General features: G+C 46.5%; 1 protein-coding gene across 1 annotated transcript in view; it reads left to right on the top strand.

The window, feature by feature from the left end:
* Positions 1-15,240, top strand: part of LOC120393490 (nuclear GTPase SLIP-GC-like) — a 97,639-nt gene that overhangs the window by 63,780 nt on the left and 18,619 nt on the right. The window contains exon 14 of the mRNA XM_039518080.1: positions 7,463-7,620. Within this exon, the coding sequence (XP_039374014.1) occupies positions 7,463-7,620 (158 nt within the window). The remainder of the gene's footprint in view (positions 1-7,462; positions 7,621-15,240) is intronic.

Here is a 15,240-nt window from a genome sequence, read left to right on the forward strand (position 1 = left end):
AATATTGGCGTTACATTAGCTAACTTCCAGTCATTGGGTACAAGCCAATTTAAAGGACAGGTTACAAACCTTGGTTAATAGTTCCGCAACTTCACATTTGAGTTCTTTCAGAACTCTTGGGTGAATGCCATCTGGTCCTGGTGACTTGTTAATGTTGAGTTTATCAATTAATTCCAAAACCTCCTCTAGTGACACTTCAATCTGTGACAGTTCCTCAGATTTGTCACCTACAAAAGCCAGCTCAGGTTTGGGAATCTCCTAACATCCTCAGCCGTGAAGACTGAAGCAAAGAATCCATTTAGTTTCTCCGCAATGACTTTATCATCTTTAAGCGCTCCTTTGTATTTTCATCGTCAAGGGGCCCCACTGGTTGTTTAGCAGGCTTCCTGCTTCTGATGTACTTAAAAAACATTTTGTTATTACCTTTGGAGTTTTTGGCTAGCCGTTCTTCAAACTCCTCTTTGGCTTTTCTTATTACACTCTTGCACTTAAGTTGGCAGTGTTTGTGCTCCTTTCTATTTGCCTCACTGGGATTTGACTTCCACTTTTAAAGGAAGTCTTTTATCTCTCACTGCTTCTTTTACCTGGTTGTTAAGCCACGGTGGCTCTTTTTTAGTTCTTTTACTGTTTTTCTTAATTTGGGGTAAACATTGAAGTTGGGCCTCTATTATGGTGTCTTTAAAAAGGGCCCATGCAACTTGCAGGGATTTCACTTTAGTCACTGTAGCTTTTAACTTTTGTCTAACTAACCCCCTCATTTTTGTATAGTTCCCCCTTTTGAAATTAAAGGCCACAGTGTTGGGCAGTTGAGATGTTCTTCCCACCACAGGGATGTTGAATGCTATTGTATTATGGTCACTATTTCCAAGCGGTCCTGCTATAGTTACCTCTTGGACCAGCTCCTGCGCTCCACTCAGGATTAAATCTAGAGTCGCCTCTCCTTGTGGGTTCCGTACCAGCTGCTCCATGAAGCAGTCATTTAAAGTATCGAGAAATTTTATCTCTGCATTTCGTCCTGAAGTGAAATGTTCCCAGTCAATATGGGGATAATTGAAATCCCCCACTATTATTGGGTTCTTAATTTTGATAGCCTCTCTAATTTCCCTTAGCATTTCATCATCACTATTACTGTCCTGGTCAGGTGGTCGATAATAGATCCCTACTGTTATATTTTTACTAGAGCATGAAATTTCTATCCATAGAGACTCTATGGAACCTGTGGATTCGCCTAAGATTTTTACTTCATTTGAATCTACACTTTCTTTAACATATAGTGCCACTCCTCCCCCTGCACGGCCTGTTCTGTCCTTCCGATATATTTTGTACCCCGGAATGATTGTGTCCCATTGATTGGTCTCAGTCCACCAGGTTTCTGTGATGCCTATTATATCTATATCCTCCTTTATCACAAGGCACTCTAGTTCACCCATCTTATTATTTAGACTTCTGGCATTTGTGTACAAGCACTTTAAAAACTTGTCCCTGTTTATTAGCCTGCCTTTTTCTGATGTGCCAGATTCTTTTTTATGTGATTGTTTATCATCTGGTCCGGCCCTTACATTATACTTCTCATTCCTCTGCTCCTGACTATAACCTGGAGATTCTCTATCATCAGACTCTCCCCTAAGAGAAGTCTGTGTCCGATCCACACGCTCCTCTGCAGCAGTCGGCTTTCCCCCATCTCCTAGTTTAAAAACTGCTCTACAACCTTTTTAATGTTTAGTGCCAGCAGTCTGGTTCCACTTTGGTTTAGGTGGAGCCCATCTCTCCTGTATAGGCTCCTCCCATCCCAGAAGTTTCCCAGTTCCTAATGAATGTGAACCCTCCTCTCTACACCATCGTCTCATCCACGCATTGAGACTCTGCAGCTCTGCCTGCCTACCTGGCCTGCGCGTGGAACTGGGAGCATTTCTGAAAATGCCACCATAGAGGTCCTGGATTTCAGTCTCTTCCCTAGCAGCCTAAATTTGGCTTCCAGGACATCTCTCCTACCCTTCCCTATGTCATTGGTACCTACATGTACCACGACCACCGGCTCCTCCCCGGCACTACACATAAGTCTATCTAGATGCCTCGAGAGATCCGCAACCTTCGCACCAGGCAGGCAAGTCACCATACGGTTCTCCCGGTCATCACAGACCCAGCTATCTACATTTCTAATAATCGAATCTCCCATTACTAACACCTGCCTTTTCCTAGAAACTGGAGTTCCCTCCCCCGGAGAGGCAACCTCAGTGCGAGAGGCAACCCCAGAACCATCTGGAAGGAGGGTCCCAACTATGGGAAGGTTTCCCTCTGCTCCCATTGACTGCTCTACTTCCCTGGGCCCTTCTTCCTCCTCAACAGCACAGGAGCTGTCTAAGCGGAGGTGGGACAATTCTACAGTGTCCCGGAAGGCTTCATGTGCACCTTTCATTCTCTGGCCAGCAACCGCCTCCCCCTTTGCTTCCCCGTTGCTTATTAACTTTTGAGAAGTGCTTTGAGATCTGTGGCAGAAAGTCCTATAAGGGCTAAGAATTATTATTGGGTGTTGAGAGGATTAATTAAGGTTTGTGAAGGGCACTGGATGAAAGGCACCAGAGGAGAGCAGCATAGTATGGGCTTGATTCTGATCCTCTTATTCGCATGGACTAGCCACTTACACCAATGGGACTCCTTGTGAGGTACAGCGCTACTCAGTGAGTAAGGGTATTGGAATCCAGCCCCAAATTAATATAGGCCAGGGCTCCATTCTGCTGCCTTTACTCGGGTGAGTAGTACTTTGCTCCCCTGAGAAGCCCTCAGTGGGATGACTTGCAGAGTAAGATGCTTCTCAACTTGACCTGTGTCACTGTAGTGTGGACACTTTCTACTGCGACAGAAGGGTTTCCATCCTGGAGTTAATCCACCCCCTTGAGAGGTGGTAGCGAGGTCGAAAGAAGAATTCTTCATTTATCTAACAGTGCCTACACCGGGGCTTAGGTCAGCTTAACTACATCTCTCAGGGGTTACATTAATCTACGTTTTAGGTGTAGACCAGGCCGTAGTCTCTGTGCCTCTGCTCCTCATCTGTATGTGGTAGAGATAATAATCCTTCCTTCTTCAGTCTATTAAGACAGTAAGTGAGAGGGCAGGGTGTGCTTAGGCGAAATTCTGTATAGATCTGTTCCACTCCCCTTCTTCCTGCACCTCAGCTTAGCGTTTTGCTGATGCGCTGGCCAGAGCTCTGTCTTTCCAGAAAGCATCACAGAGAGTCAGACCTGTCTCCTGTAATCGCTGGGGCTATTGAATGTAAAACACTGATAAACAGAGGGCCATAGTTCCCAGTCATTTCCTGGGGAAGCACCGGACACTTTATTGATAAAACAAACATTGAGTGCTCACAAAACACACGGTAAATCATATACAACACTGTAATCACATTTGGAATATTGTGAAGAACATTTAAACAAAAGCTCTTAGAGAGTAAATCTGCTTATACAGACTGTCCCCCTTTTGTTTCAGCTACAAACATTCCACTATAACAGGGGTGGGCAACCTATGGCACAGGTGCCGAAGGCGGCACGCGAGCTGATTTTCAGTGGCACTCACACTGCCCAGGTCCTGGCCACTGGTCCGGGGGGCTCTGCATTTTAATTTAATTTTAAATGAAGCTTCTTAAACATTTTAAAAGCCTTATTTCCTTTACATACAACAATAGTTTAGTTATATATTATAGACTTATAGAAAGAGACCTTCTAAAAATGTTAAAATGTATTACTGAAACCTTAAATTAGAGAGAATAAATGAAGATTCGGCACAGCACTTCTGAAAGGTTGCTGATCCCTGCACTATAAGGTTTCAGGTTAACTCTGTCTGTACTTTAGCTCACACATCAAAACACATTCGCCTCTGATCTCCTCTCAGAGATGGTTTCTCAGGGCTTGTCTACACTGGCAACGTTAAAGCCCTGCCATGGCAGCACTTTAACATGGCTTGTGTAGTTGTGGCAGAGCGCTGCGAGAAAGCTCTCCCTGAGCGAGAAAGTTGCAGCGCTGTAAAGTGCCAGTGTAGACAAGCCCTCAGTCTTTGCAGTGTGACCGTGGTGTGTCATGTGTGTGTCACCTGGACTCTTCAGAGCTCGAGAACACTCCTGTCAAACACTTCAGACCCTGGCAGTGAACAGACACTCTGGGGAACTCCCCAGCTTGCAGCTGCCAGCCCTTGGGGCAGTAGCTGACTGGTCCTCTCAGTTGCTGGTGAAACACAAGTCTCTAGCCTGTATCCAAAGTGGTGCAGGGATCAGGATCAGCCTATAAAATATCCATTCCCTGGATCTCTACAAGCCACTTACTCTATAGGGCACCATCTTCTCCCCATAGACCCAGCTAAGTCAGGCACAAATTCACAGACCCTCCCCTCAGTAAGTGCTGCCCCATTCATGCTCTCTAACCGAGACAGAATCCCAGTTCCGAGCAATTAGCTGAGAGCTAATGTAAGTGCCACAGGTTCTGTAGCCTGATTCTTTAATGGCAGTTAATGGTATTGATTGCCATTTGATATTAATTTAATGAGCTGGGGGTAATAGGATCTCATTCCAGAATCAGACTCAACAGAATTAAAACGAATCAGTTCAATATCTTGAGGGGAACCCAGGGTGCATGGCAAAGACACTCACACTGAGGGCAAGGCAAAGCCTTAGCCACTTTTTTTAACACAATCAAGGAAGAGAAGGAAGTTCCAAACCACAAAAACAAATGGTAATGTAGCATTAGGGATACGTGTGGTGTCATCCCCTGCATATGCTCATATACTTATATACTCCCACCCTTCCTAGGGGACCCAGTGGTTAGAGACAAAGGACTAGCCCTCTCCCTGGCAGGCCAAACGAGTCTGATGGTTCAGACCCCCAACACCCAGAGGCCGGTGGTAGATAAGATCAATGAAGAGCTGAAGGGTCAATGATGGAAACCTGGTGCCCACTACATGGTGGCCTGGCCTATTGTAGGGCCTGGACACTATCATGAATATTCATTCAGATGCCCGGCCTCCCATGTCCAAATCTGACTTCCTCGCCCTCATAATATTGGGGTGCCCTTATCCGATAGGTTAACATATTACTGCCTTTTAGCTCATTATCATAAACGGCACCTATTGCTAAAGCAAGTTTGTAGTTAAACATCTGCCAACAATTCTATCCTAAAATATCCCAGCCCAGTATCAGTTCAGTGTTCCTGCAGTTGCCTGGTATCGTTAGGTTGCTCAAGAGAGGGAGTTGGTACTTATTAACCTAGATTTTGGGGACCTGGGAACTGCTGGGCCATTTTATTTATGCTAAGGATCATAGGCCTACTTCACTTATCCTAACATGGTTAAGTCAGTGCCTTATAGGATACAGGCCTGTAGGTTCCTTGTGTTACTGCTAAGAAAAATAAAAGGCTAAGCGAGCTCTATGGGCTACACCTCTAAAGATAATAAATGTTCCCCTGCCCCCCACTCTCCTTCTACATCCATAAAACACAGCAGTGTGTGTGAGGGGTTCAGTCACAGAGACCCCCTTGGAACTGTCACCTGATGTGCTGAGATTACCTCTGAGCCTCCCTGGCAGCTTGCAACTCCAGAACCCTGCCTTGTTGAGCCAGACATGCTAGCTGGCTGCAGCACAGACCCCAAGTCTGGTCCACACCCCCAAAGCTGCAGACTTTAGTTAAAAATTGCTCAGCAGGTCACCTCTCTGCAGCACCCAGACACCCAGCTCCCAATGGGATCCAAACCCCAAATAAATCCGTTTTACTCTGTATGAAGCTTATACAGGGTAAACGCATAAATTGTCTGCCCTCTATAACACTGATAGCGAGATATGCACAGCTGTTTGCTCCCCAGGCATTAATTGCTTACTATGGGTTTAATGATAAACAATTATTATTATAATAATAATTAACTATAAAAAGTAGGATTTAAGTGGTTTCAAGTAATAACAGACAGAACAAAGTAAGTTACCAAGCAAAATAAAACAAAAACACGCAAGTCTAAGCCTAATACAGTAAAGAAACTGAATACAGGTAAATCTCACCCTCAGAGGTGTTCCAATAAGCTTCTTTCACAGACTAGACTCCTTCCTAGTCTGGGCCCAATCCTTTCCCCAGTACAGTTCTTGTTAGTTCCAGCTCAGGTGGTAACTATGGAATTTCTCATGACTGCATCCCACTTTGTTCTGTTCCACCCCCTTATATAGCTTTGGAACAAGGCGGGAATCCTTTGTCTCTCTCTGGGTTTCCACCCCTCCTTCTAAATGGAAAAGCACCAGGTTTAAGATGGATTCCTGTATCATGTGACATGTTCACATGTCCTGTGAGACTTCATTACCCACGGGCTGGCTCCCACGTATACAGGAAGGCTCACAAGTAAACAGAGCTATTTACAACCAATTGTCCTGGTCAATGGGAGCCATCAAGATTCTAAACCATCATTAACGGCCCACACTTTGCATAATTACATTAGGACTTCAGAGTAATACTTCATATTTCTAGCTTCAGATACAAGAATGATACATTCATACAAATAGGATGAGCACACTCAGTAGATTATAAGCTTTGTAATGATACCTTACAAGAGACCTTTGCATAAAGCATATTCCAGTTATATTATATTCACAGTTCAAGCGTATTTTTATAAAGCATATGGAGTGCAAGGTCACACCATGGACCAACATTATCCTAAAACTTCCCCAGTAAGTAAAGCTGGAATAGCACTGACCTGTTCCCAGAGTGGTGCAGGGATGGGTCCCAGCCCTCACAGCAACCTCAGTTCTTGGTCCTGCTTCGATCAGCTGCTGAGTCCACAGGGCTGTTTTTAATTCCTCTATTTATAACCTTCCCCCCACTCTCTGATTAGCTCAGCTCTCAGAGATGACTTGGGTCTGACCTGCAAAGCTACACAGCCTCATTAACCACTACTGAGCTCATCAGGTAACTGCCATGCCCCGTTCTGGAAGTTTCTGGGTCTTTCTGAATTGTCCTGCCCTGCGCGCTGCATGTCTGTGTGCAAAGACACAGAATAACCAGCTAAGATCCATGTCTTTCCCCACTGTATCTCCCCTCTCCCGTGGAGGGACAAAGTCAAATGCTGCAGTGTAAAGCACATGGGTTAGAGTAGTTCTTCAGGACAGAGCCTGTCTCTCATTATTGGTGCATCTACACTGCAGCTGGCATCTGATCGAGCGAATGCACTACAAATAGAAGTGTAGCAGTGTCGGCACAGGTGGCGGGGGGTAGGGAGGGTTTGCTGCCCCAAGTACATACTTAGGGTCTTGGATGGATCAGAGTTAGTGTGGATATGTCTACTTGAGCTGAAAATTACACCTTCCAGCTCCACTGCATGTATGTACAGCTCCCCACACAATGGGGCCCTAGTTCAGCTGGGGTCTATAGGTCCTACTGTAATACAAATCGTAAGGAATGTATCCCATACCCACTTCATTACAACTGTGTTTCCAATTATCCAGCGAGACACTGGCTACCAAGGCTTCCACAAGACCCTGAAAGCCGTGTGCCAGAAGAATGGTGTATACGCATCCCGGGTCTTCGCCCGCATAGACCTCAACGGCGCCCTCGCTCAGCCCATCTATGACAAAATTGACCCCACGTTCGCAAACATATTCAGGTGAGAGGAGCCCTGCCCCACTCAGGCTGCAAAGACACCGAGTCTCCTTTGGTAGGGCTCTCTGGGCTCGCCATTGGCCCCAGGATCCTGCGGAACCCTGTTCTCTGGCCTTCCTGGGTAACCCAGTCTGGTGGAGTCCCCCAGCAGCTCCCCTAACCCCATTCCAGCTGGAGCATGACGTGAGGCTCTGTGGGGACTAGAAACTGGGTGTACAGGACAGCTGACACCTCCACACCACTACACGGCAGCCATGGTTGGGCTGCATGTGTTATCATATAGACCAGGGGTCTCAAACTGGGGGTCGTGACCCTGCAGGGATGTGTGAGATTATTACATGGGGGGGTCGCGAGCAGTCAGCCTCCGTCCCCAAACCCCCCTTCACCTCCAGTGTTAACTGTTAAAAAGTGTTTTTAATTTATAAGGGGGATCACACTCAGAGGCTTGCTGTGTGAAAGAGGTCACCAGTACAAACGTTTGAGAGCCACTGATCTAGACCCTGAGGAGATGAACACCACAGGAAGTACCACCTGGGAAGGCCAGACTGACAGCTTCCCTCGTGGCCCCTGATTGGTCCAAGCACCCTAGTTAAACCCATGAGGAGTGCCAGGAAGTGTCTGTGAAACACGGTGAACTCCCTAGCTGTAGTGATGTGCACAGGAACCAGCAAACAGAGCTGAAAACAGTGGAATTTGAGTGGGAGTTGTGTTAAGGGAGGAGGCAAGCCCCAGTTCCTCAGGGGAAGTGAGTGAGTTCTTGTGTGTTGTGTGGTGGTGGTGATTGTTTCAGTTTGCAGAGATTGATAGGGGCCAGTGTGCTATGAGAGAAGTAGAGCCTTTGATCATAGCAGAGCCCCTTTTAGTTGGATGGGCCTTCCTCAATTCGAAGGTGGGACTTCCCTGATTAGGGGCCCTATAAGGGCAGCAAAGCAGCCAGTCAGTGGCACAAGAGCTAGCAAACAGAACTGAAAACAAGGGAGTTCCAGTGGGAGTTTATAAGGGGAGCTTGAGGGAGGGACTGTTTGGGGTGTGTGTGTGTGTGTGTGTGTGTGTGTGTTTGTTTCCACCTGACAGGAGCTTAGGCGGGAAGGTTATGACAGATACAAGGGCAGCAGTGGTAGTGACCCAAGGAATGGAAGAGACAAGGAAGATGACTGGACGTGGAAGCTGCAGGATGTACATTAGCCTGGAGCGGGTACCCGAAAAGAGCTTCGGTTGCATGAAGTGCCGCCTATTAGTGCAGGTGGAAGAGAAGATCTGAGGCTTGGAGATGCAAGTGGGAACTAGGCTGAATTTCAAAGGGGATTCGAGCAGATGATGGAGAGAAGGCGAGAGGAAGCTGAAGGGAAAAGTCAAGACTCTCAGCTGCAAGCTGGACTGGAGAACTGGGAGGTAGACTGCTGGGGGAAGAAAGTGGCCAGAGGAAGCATGTGACTACGAGAACCAGGCAGAGGAAACGACCAGCTAGTGAGGGATGCATATTGCTCAGGAACAGGATTGCTGAGCTGGAGAATGAAGAATGGGCACAGCAGGCAGTAACGGAAGGTGAGAGGCAAGGAAGAGGAGAAGAGTGGCTAGCCCTAACAGCAGAGAGGAAGAGTTGATAGAGAGATCCTCTATCTTCCTGGGGCCGACTCGCAGAAGACTGCAATAGAGAACAAAAGAGAAGAGAACTTGCAGCCAGAAAGAAGGCTGGAGAATCGCACCACCTCCAGGATGAGGCAGATCTATCTGATTGGGGGCCCCTTACTAAGAAGAACAGAGAGGCTTGTCACCAGAGCTGACCCGGAGAAAAGAAGGGTGTGCTGTCTGACGGGCGCTAAGATACAGGCCAGGCTGGATTTAAAACTTATGCGCCCCTAGGCATAGAATCTTCAGCACCCTCCTTGCTCCCCATGTGGCCCTGCCTGGAGCCCCCTCCTGCATCCCCATGTGGCCCTGTGACACCCCCCCACCCCCGCAGCCCTGTGTGGCCCGCTCTGCCTCCGAACCTGGCTCCAAGAAGGCTGCTGTGACTTGAGGAGAAAAATGCCCCTGCCACCCGCCTGCCAGCTGTTTGCTGCCACTCACCAGACCAGTCAGCCTCAGCCAGCTCAGGCTGTTCTGGCAGCACAGCGGCCTCTGGTGGGCGTAAGTTGGAACTGCAGCATATTTTCTGCAGGGAAAAGAAATTCTGCCTCCCTCGGACAAGACTTCTGCACATGTTGCAAATGACTAAGGGGAGGAGGCACGATATGAGACCAGCAGCGTGTGGGGCATCTCGGCAGGCGCTGGGGCAGATCTCCCTCCCGAGCAGTGTGGCCAGTGGCAGCAGGGCAGCAAAATAGCCCAAAGTACCGCGACTCACAACTGCCAAAAATAGCCCAGTTGGGCTAGGAAATTGCGCACTTGGCAACTTTAGCGCGTCCCTAGAACTGTCGCCCCTAGGCATGTGCCTACTGTGTCTAACTGGAAATCCGGCCCTGGATATGGGATGTGGATCGGAGGCTGAACAGGATCCTAACAGGAGCAGGAAAGAACCATTGACTGTACTTCACATGGAAACAAATGATACTGGTAGATTCTTTCTAGAGTGCCAGACTGGGGAAGATGCTTAAGGAAATCGAATCTCAACTTCAGTGGAATTTTACCTGATCCTGGAGGAGGATAGTCAAGGCAAGACAAGATTATGATACTCAACAGATAGCTCAGGCAGTGGTGCTATCAGGAGGGGTTTGGGATGTTTGACTACAGGGAGGTATTCATGGACAGAGGACTGTTCCCTTGGGATGGACTCCACCTGTGTAGGGAGGGAAATAGACTTCTGGGATGGAGGTTGGCACAACTGATTAAAAGAGCTTTGAACTGGGAACTTGGGGGAGACGGGTGGGAGATGCTCATATAATCTCCACGCCTGATTCTAATATTGACCAGAAGGAAAATCAGGAAAGAAAGAATACAGCAGTAGGTAGGAGAATGGACATTAACAGGAAAGATACTGCCAGTACCAGTGAAGGTAACAGACAGGCGATACTGGCAGTAGAATGACTGTACGCAATTGGGTGAGGAATCTGGGCAAAGCCAACCAGCAACAGTTAAGATGTTTGTACACCAATGCACAGAGTCTGAGGAACAACACAGAGTGGCTAGGACTACTGGTGCAGGAAGTGAAACCGGATACTATAGAGATATCAGAAACATGGTGGCATAGTAGTCACAACTGGAGTACAGGTATTGAAGGGTACGTGCTGTTCAGGAAAGACAGGACTAAAGGTAAAGGTGCTGGAGCAGCATTGCATATTAAGGATGAGGCAGACTGTAAAGAAATTAGGAGTGACGGAATGGCTAAAACAGAGTCTGTTTTGGGTCAAAATCACTTTGAGGAAGAAAGCTACCAGTGGCTCTACTGGGTTAGTGCTGGGGGTCGGCTACAGACCCCAGGATCTGATTTTGATCTGGATAGAGACGTCTTTAGTGAAATAAATACTACTGGGAATTGTGTGATTATGGGAGACTTTAACTTCCCAGATACAGATTGGAGGACAAGTGCTAATAATAATGGTTGGGCCCAGATTTTCCTGGATGTGATGTCTGACAGATTTCTTCACCAAAGAGTCACTGAACCCACAAGAGGCGATGCTATTTTAGATTTTGGTATTAGTGTGTAGTGAGAACCTCAGAGATGAACTGGTTGTAGAGGACAATCTTGGTTTGAGTGATCATGAGCTGATTCAGTTTAAACTAAATGGAGGGAAAACCACAAATAGATCTGCAACTATTGATGTCAAAAGGGCAAACTTTAGAAAATTAAGGGAATTAGTTAGGGAAGTGGACTGGATTGAAGAACTGAAGGATCTAAAAGTGGAGGAGGCTTGGAATTACTTTAAATCAAAGTTGCAGAAGCCACCTGAAGCCTGCATCCCAAGCAAGAGGGGATATTTGTAGGGAAGCGTTACCAGACCAAGCTGGATGAGCAAGCGTATCGAACACATTATTAAGAGAAAGCAGAAAGCCTACAAAGAATGGCAGATGGGAAGGATCAGCAAGGAAAACTACCTCTTGAAGGTCAGTAAGTGTAGGGGAAAAGTGAGAACTGCCCAAAGCCAAGCAGAGCTGAACCTTGCAAAGGGAATTAAAACCAATAGTAAACGGTTCTGTAGCCATATAAATAAAAAGAAAACAAGGAAAAAAGGAGGAGGACCACTAAACACTGAGGATGGGCAGAGATCAAAGATAATCTAAATGTGGCCTAACACCTAAACAAATACTTTGCCTGAGTTTTTAATAAGGTGAATGAGGAGCTCAGGGGTTAGTAGCAGGGTGGCTAATGGAAATGAGGATATGGAAGTACAGTAGAAATGACCACATCTGAGGTGCAAGTCAAACTAAAAAGCTTCACGGGACTAAATCAGAGGGTTTGGATAATCTCCAAGTTTATTGAAGGAATTGGCACATGAAATCACAAGCCCAATAGCAAGAATTTTTAATGAATCTGGAAAACTCGGGAGTCATACCCTGTGATTGGAGGATTGCTAATATAGTAGCTGTTTTTAAGAAACGGGGAAAAAGAGATCTGAAAAACTACGGCCCTGTTAGTTTGACCTCAGTTGTATGCAAGGTCTTAGAACAAAAGAAAGAGAAAGTAGTTAAGGACACAGAGGTAAACAGGAATTGGGATAACATACAACAAGGTTTTACAGAAGGTCGATAGTGCCAGACCAAGCTGATCTTTCTTTGAGAAAACAACTGATTTTTTTAGACAAAGGAAATGCAGTAGATCTAATCTCCCTGGATTTCAGTAAGGTATTTGATAAAGTTTCACATGGGAAATTAGTTAAATTGGAGAAGATGGGAGTTAATATGAGAATTGAGACGTGTATAAGGAACTGATTAAAGGATAGACTACAAGAAGTCATACTGAAAGGTGAACTGTGAGTCTGCAGGGAGATTGCTGGTGGAGTTCCTCAGGGATTGGTCTTGGGAACCATCTTATTTAACATTTTTATTCATGACCTTGGCACAAAAAGTGGGAGTGTGCTAATAAAATTTGCAGATGACACAAAGTCAGGAGGTATTGACAATACAGAGGAGCACCGGAATATTATATTAGACCTGGACATCCTTTGAAAACTGGATAATAGAAATGGGATAAAATTTTATAGTGCAAAGTACAAGGTTATGCACTTAGGAATTAACAAGAATTTTTGCTATAAGCTGGGAACTTATCAGTTGGAAGCGACAGAGGAGGAGCAAGACCTAAGTGTATTGGTGGATCACAGGAAGACTATAAGCCGCCATTGTGATGTGGCCATGAAAAAGGCTAATGCGATCTGAGGATGAATCAGGCGCAGTATTTCCAGTCGCGATAAGGAAGCGTTAATACCATTATACGAAGCACTGGTGAGAGCTCATCTGGAATACTATGTGCAATTCTGGTCTCCCATATTTAAGAATGATGAATTCAAACTGGAATAGGTGCAGAGAAGGACTACTAGGATGACCCAAGGAATGGAAAACCTACCTTATGAATCATAGAATCTCAGGGTTGGAAGGGACCTCAGGAGGTCATCTAGTCCAACCCCCTGCTCAAAGCAGGACCAAACCCAACTAAATCATCCCAGCCAGGGCTTTGTCAAGCCTGACCTTAAAAACCTCTAAGGAAGGAGATTCCACCACCTCCCTAGGTAACCCATTCCAGTGCTTCACCACCCTACTAGTGAAAAAGTTTTTCCTAATGTCCAACCTAAACCTCCCCCTCTGCAACTTGATACCATTACTCCTTGTTCTGTCATCTTCTACCACTGAGAACAGTCTAGATCCATCCTCTTTGGAACCCCCTTTCAGGTAGTTGAAAGCAGCTATCAAATCCCCCCTCATTCTTCTCTTCTGCAGGCTAAACAATCCCAGTTCCCTCAGCATCTCCTCATAAGTCACGTGCTCCAGCCCCCTAATCATTTTTGTTGCCCTCCGCTGGACTCTCTCCAATTTATCCGCATCCTTCTTGTAGTGTGGGGCCCAAAACTGGACACAGTACTCCAGACGAGGCCTCACCAGTGCTGAATAGAGGGGAATGATCACGTCCCTCGATCTGCTGGAAATGCCCCTACTTATACAACCCAAAATGCCATTAGCCTTCTTGGCAACAAGGGCACACTGTTGACTCATATTCAGCTTTTCGTCCACCGTAACCCCTAGGTACTTTTCTGCAGAACTGCTGCCCAGCCATTCGGTCCCTAGTCTGTAGCAGTGCATGGGATTCTTCCGTCCTAAGTGCAGGACTCTGCACTTGTCCTTGTTGAACCTCATCATATTTCTTTTGGCCCAATCCTCTAATTTGTCTAGGTCCCTCTGTATCCTATCCCTACCCTCCAGCGTATCAACCACTCTTCCCAGTTTAGTGTCATCTGCAAACTTGCTAAGGGTGCAGTCCACACTATCCTCCAGATCGTTAATGAAGATATTGAACAAAACCGGCCCCAGCACCGACCCTTGGGGCACCCCACTTGATACCGGCTGCCAACTAGACATGGAACCATTGATCACTACCCGTTGAGCCCGACCATCTAGCCAGTTTTCTATCCACTTTACCATCCATTCATCCAGCCCAGACTTCTTTAACTTGCTGGCAAGAATACTGTGGGAGACTGTATCAAAAGCTTTGCTAAAGTCCAGAAATAGCACATCCACTGCTTTCCCCTCATCCTGGTTATCTCATCATAGAAGGCAATTAGGTTAGTCAGGCATGACTTGCCCTTGGTGAATCCATGCTGACTGTTCCTGGTCACTTTCCCCTCCTTTAAGTGGTTCAGAATTGATTCCTTGAGGACCTGTTCCATGATTTTTCCAGGGACTGAGGTGAGACTGACTGGCCTGTAGTTCCCTGGATCTTCCTTCTTCCCTTTTTTAAAGATGGGCACTACATTAGCTTTTTTCCAGTCATCCGGGACCTGCCCCGATCGCCATGATTTTTCAAAGATAATGGCCAGTGGCTCTGCAATCTCATCGGCCAACTCCTTTAGCACCCTCGGATGCAGCGCATCCGGCCCCATGGACTTGTGCTCGTCCAGCTTTTCTAAATAGTCCCGAACTACTTCTTTCTCCACAGAGAGCTGGTCACCTCCTCCCCATACCGTGCTGCAGAGTGCAGCTGTCTGGGAGCTGACCGTGGCTGTGAAGACAGAGGCAAAAAAAGCATTGAGTACACTAGCTTTCTCCACATCCTCTGTCACTAGGTTCCCTCCCTCATTCAGCAAGGGGCCCACACTTTCCTTGACTTTCTTCTTGTTGCTAACATACCTGAAGAAACCCTTCTTGTTACTCCTAACATCTCCGGCTAGCTGCAACTCCAAGTGTGATTTGGACTTCCTAATTTCACTCCTGCATGCTTGAGCAATACTTTTATACTCCTCCCTGGTTATTTGTCCAATTTTCCACTTCTTGTAAGCTGTTTTTTTGTGTTTAAGACGAGCAAGGATTTCACTGTTAAGTGAAGCTGGTCGCCTGCCATATGAGAGGAGACTCAAAGAGCTTGGCTTGTTTAGCCTAACCAAATGAAGGCTGAGGGGAGATATGACTGCTCTGTATACATACATCAGAGGGATAAACACCAGGGAGGGAGAGGAGTTATTTAAGTTAAGGGCCAGTG

Source organism: Mauremys reevesii, unplaced genomic scaffold (genome assembly GCF_016161935.1).
Source record: "Mauremys reevesii isolate NIE-2019 unplaced genomic scaffold, ASM1616193v1 Contig20, whole genome shotgun sequence".
NCBI lineage: Eukaryota > Metazoa > Chordata > Testudines > Geoemydidae > Mauremys > Mauremys reevesii.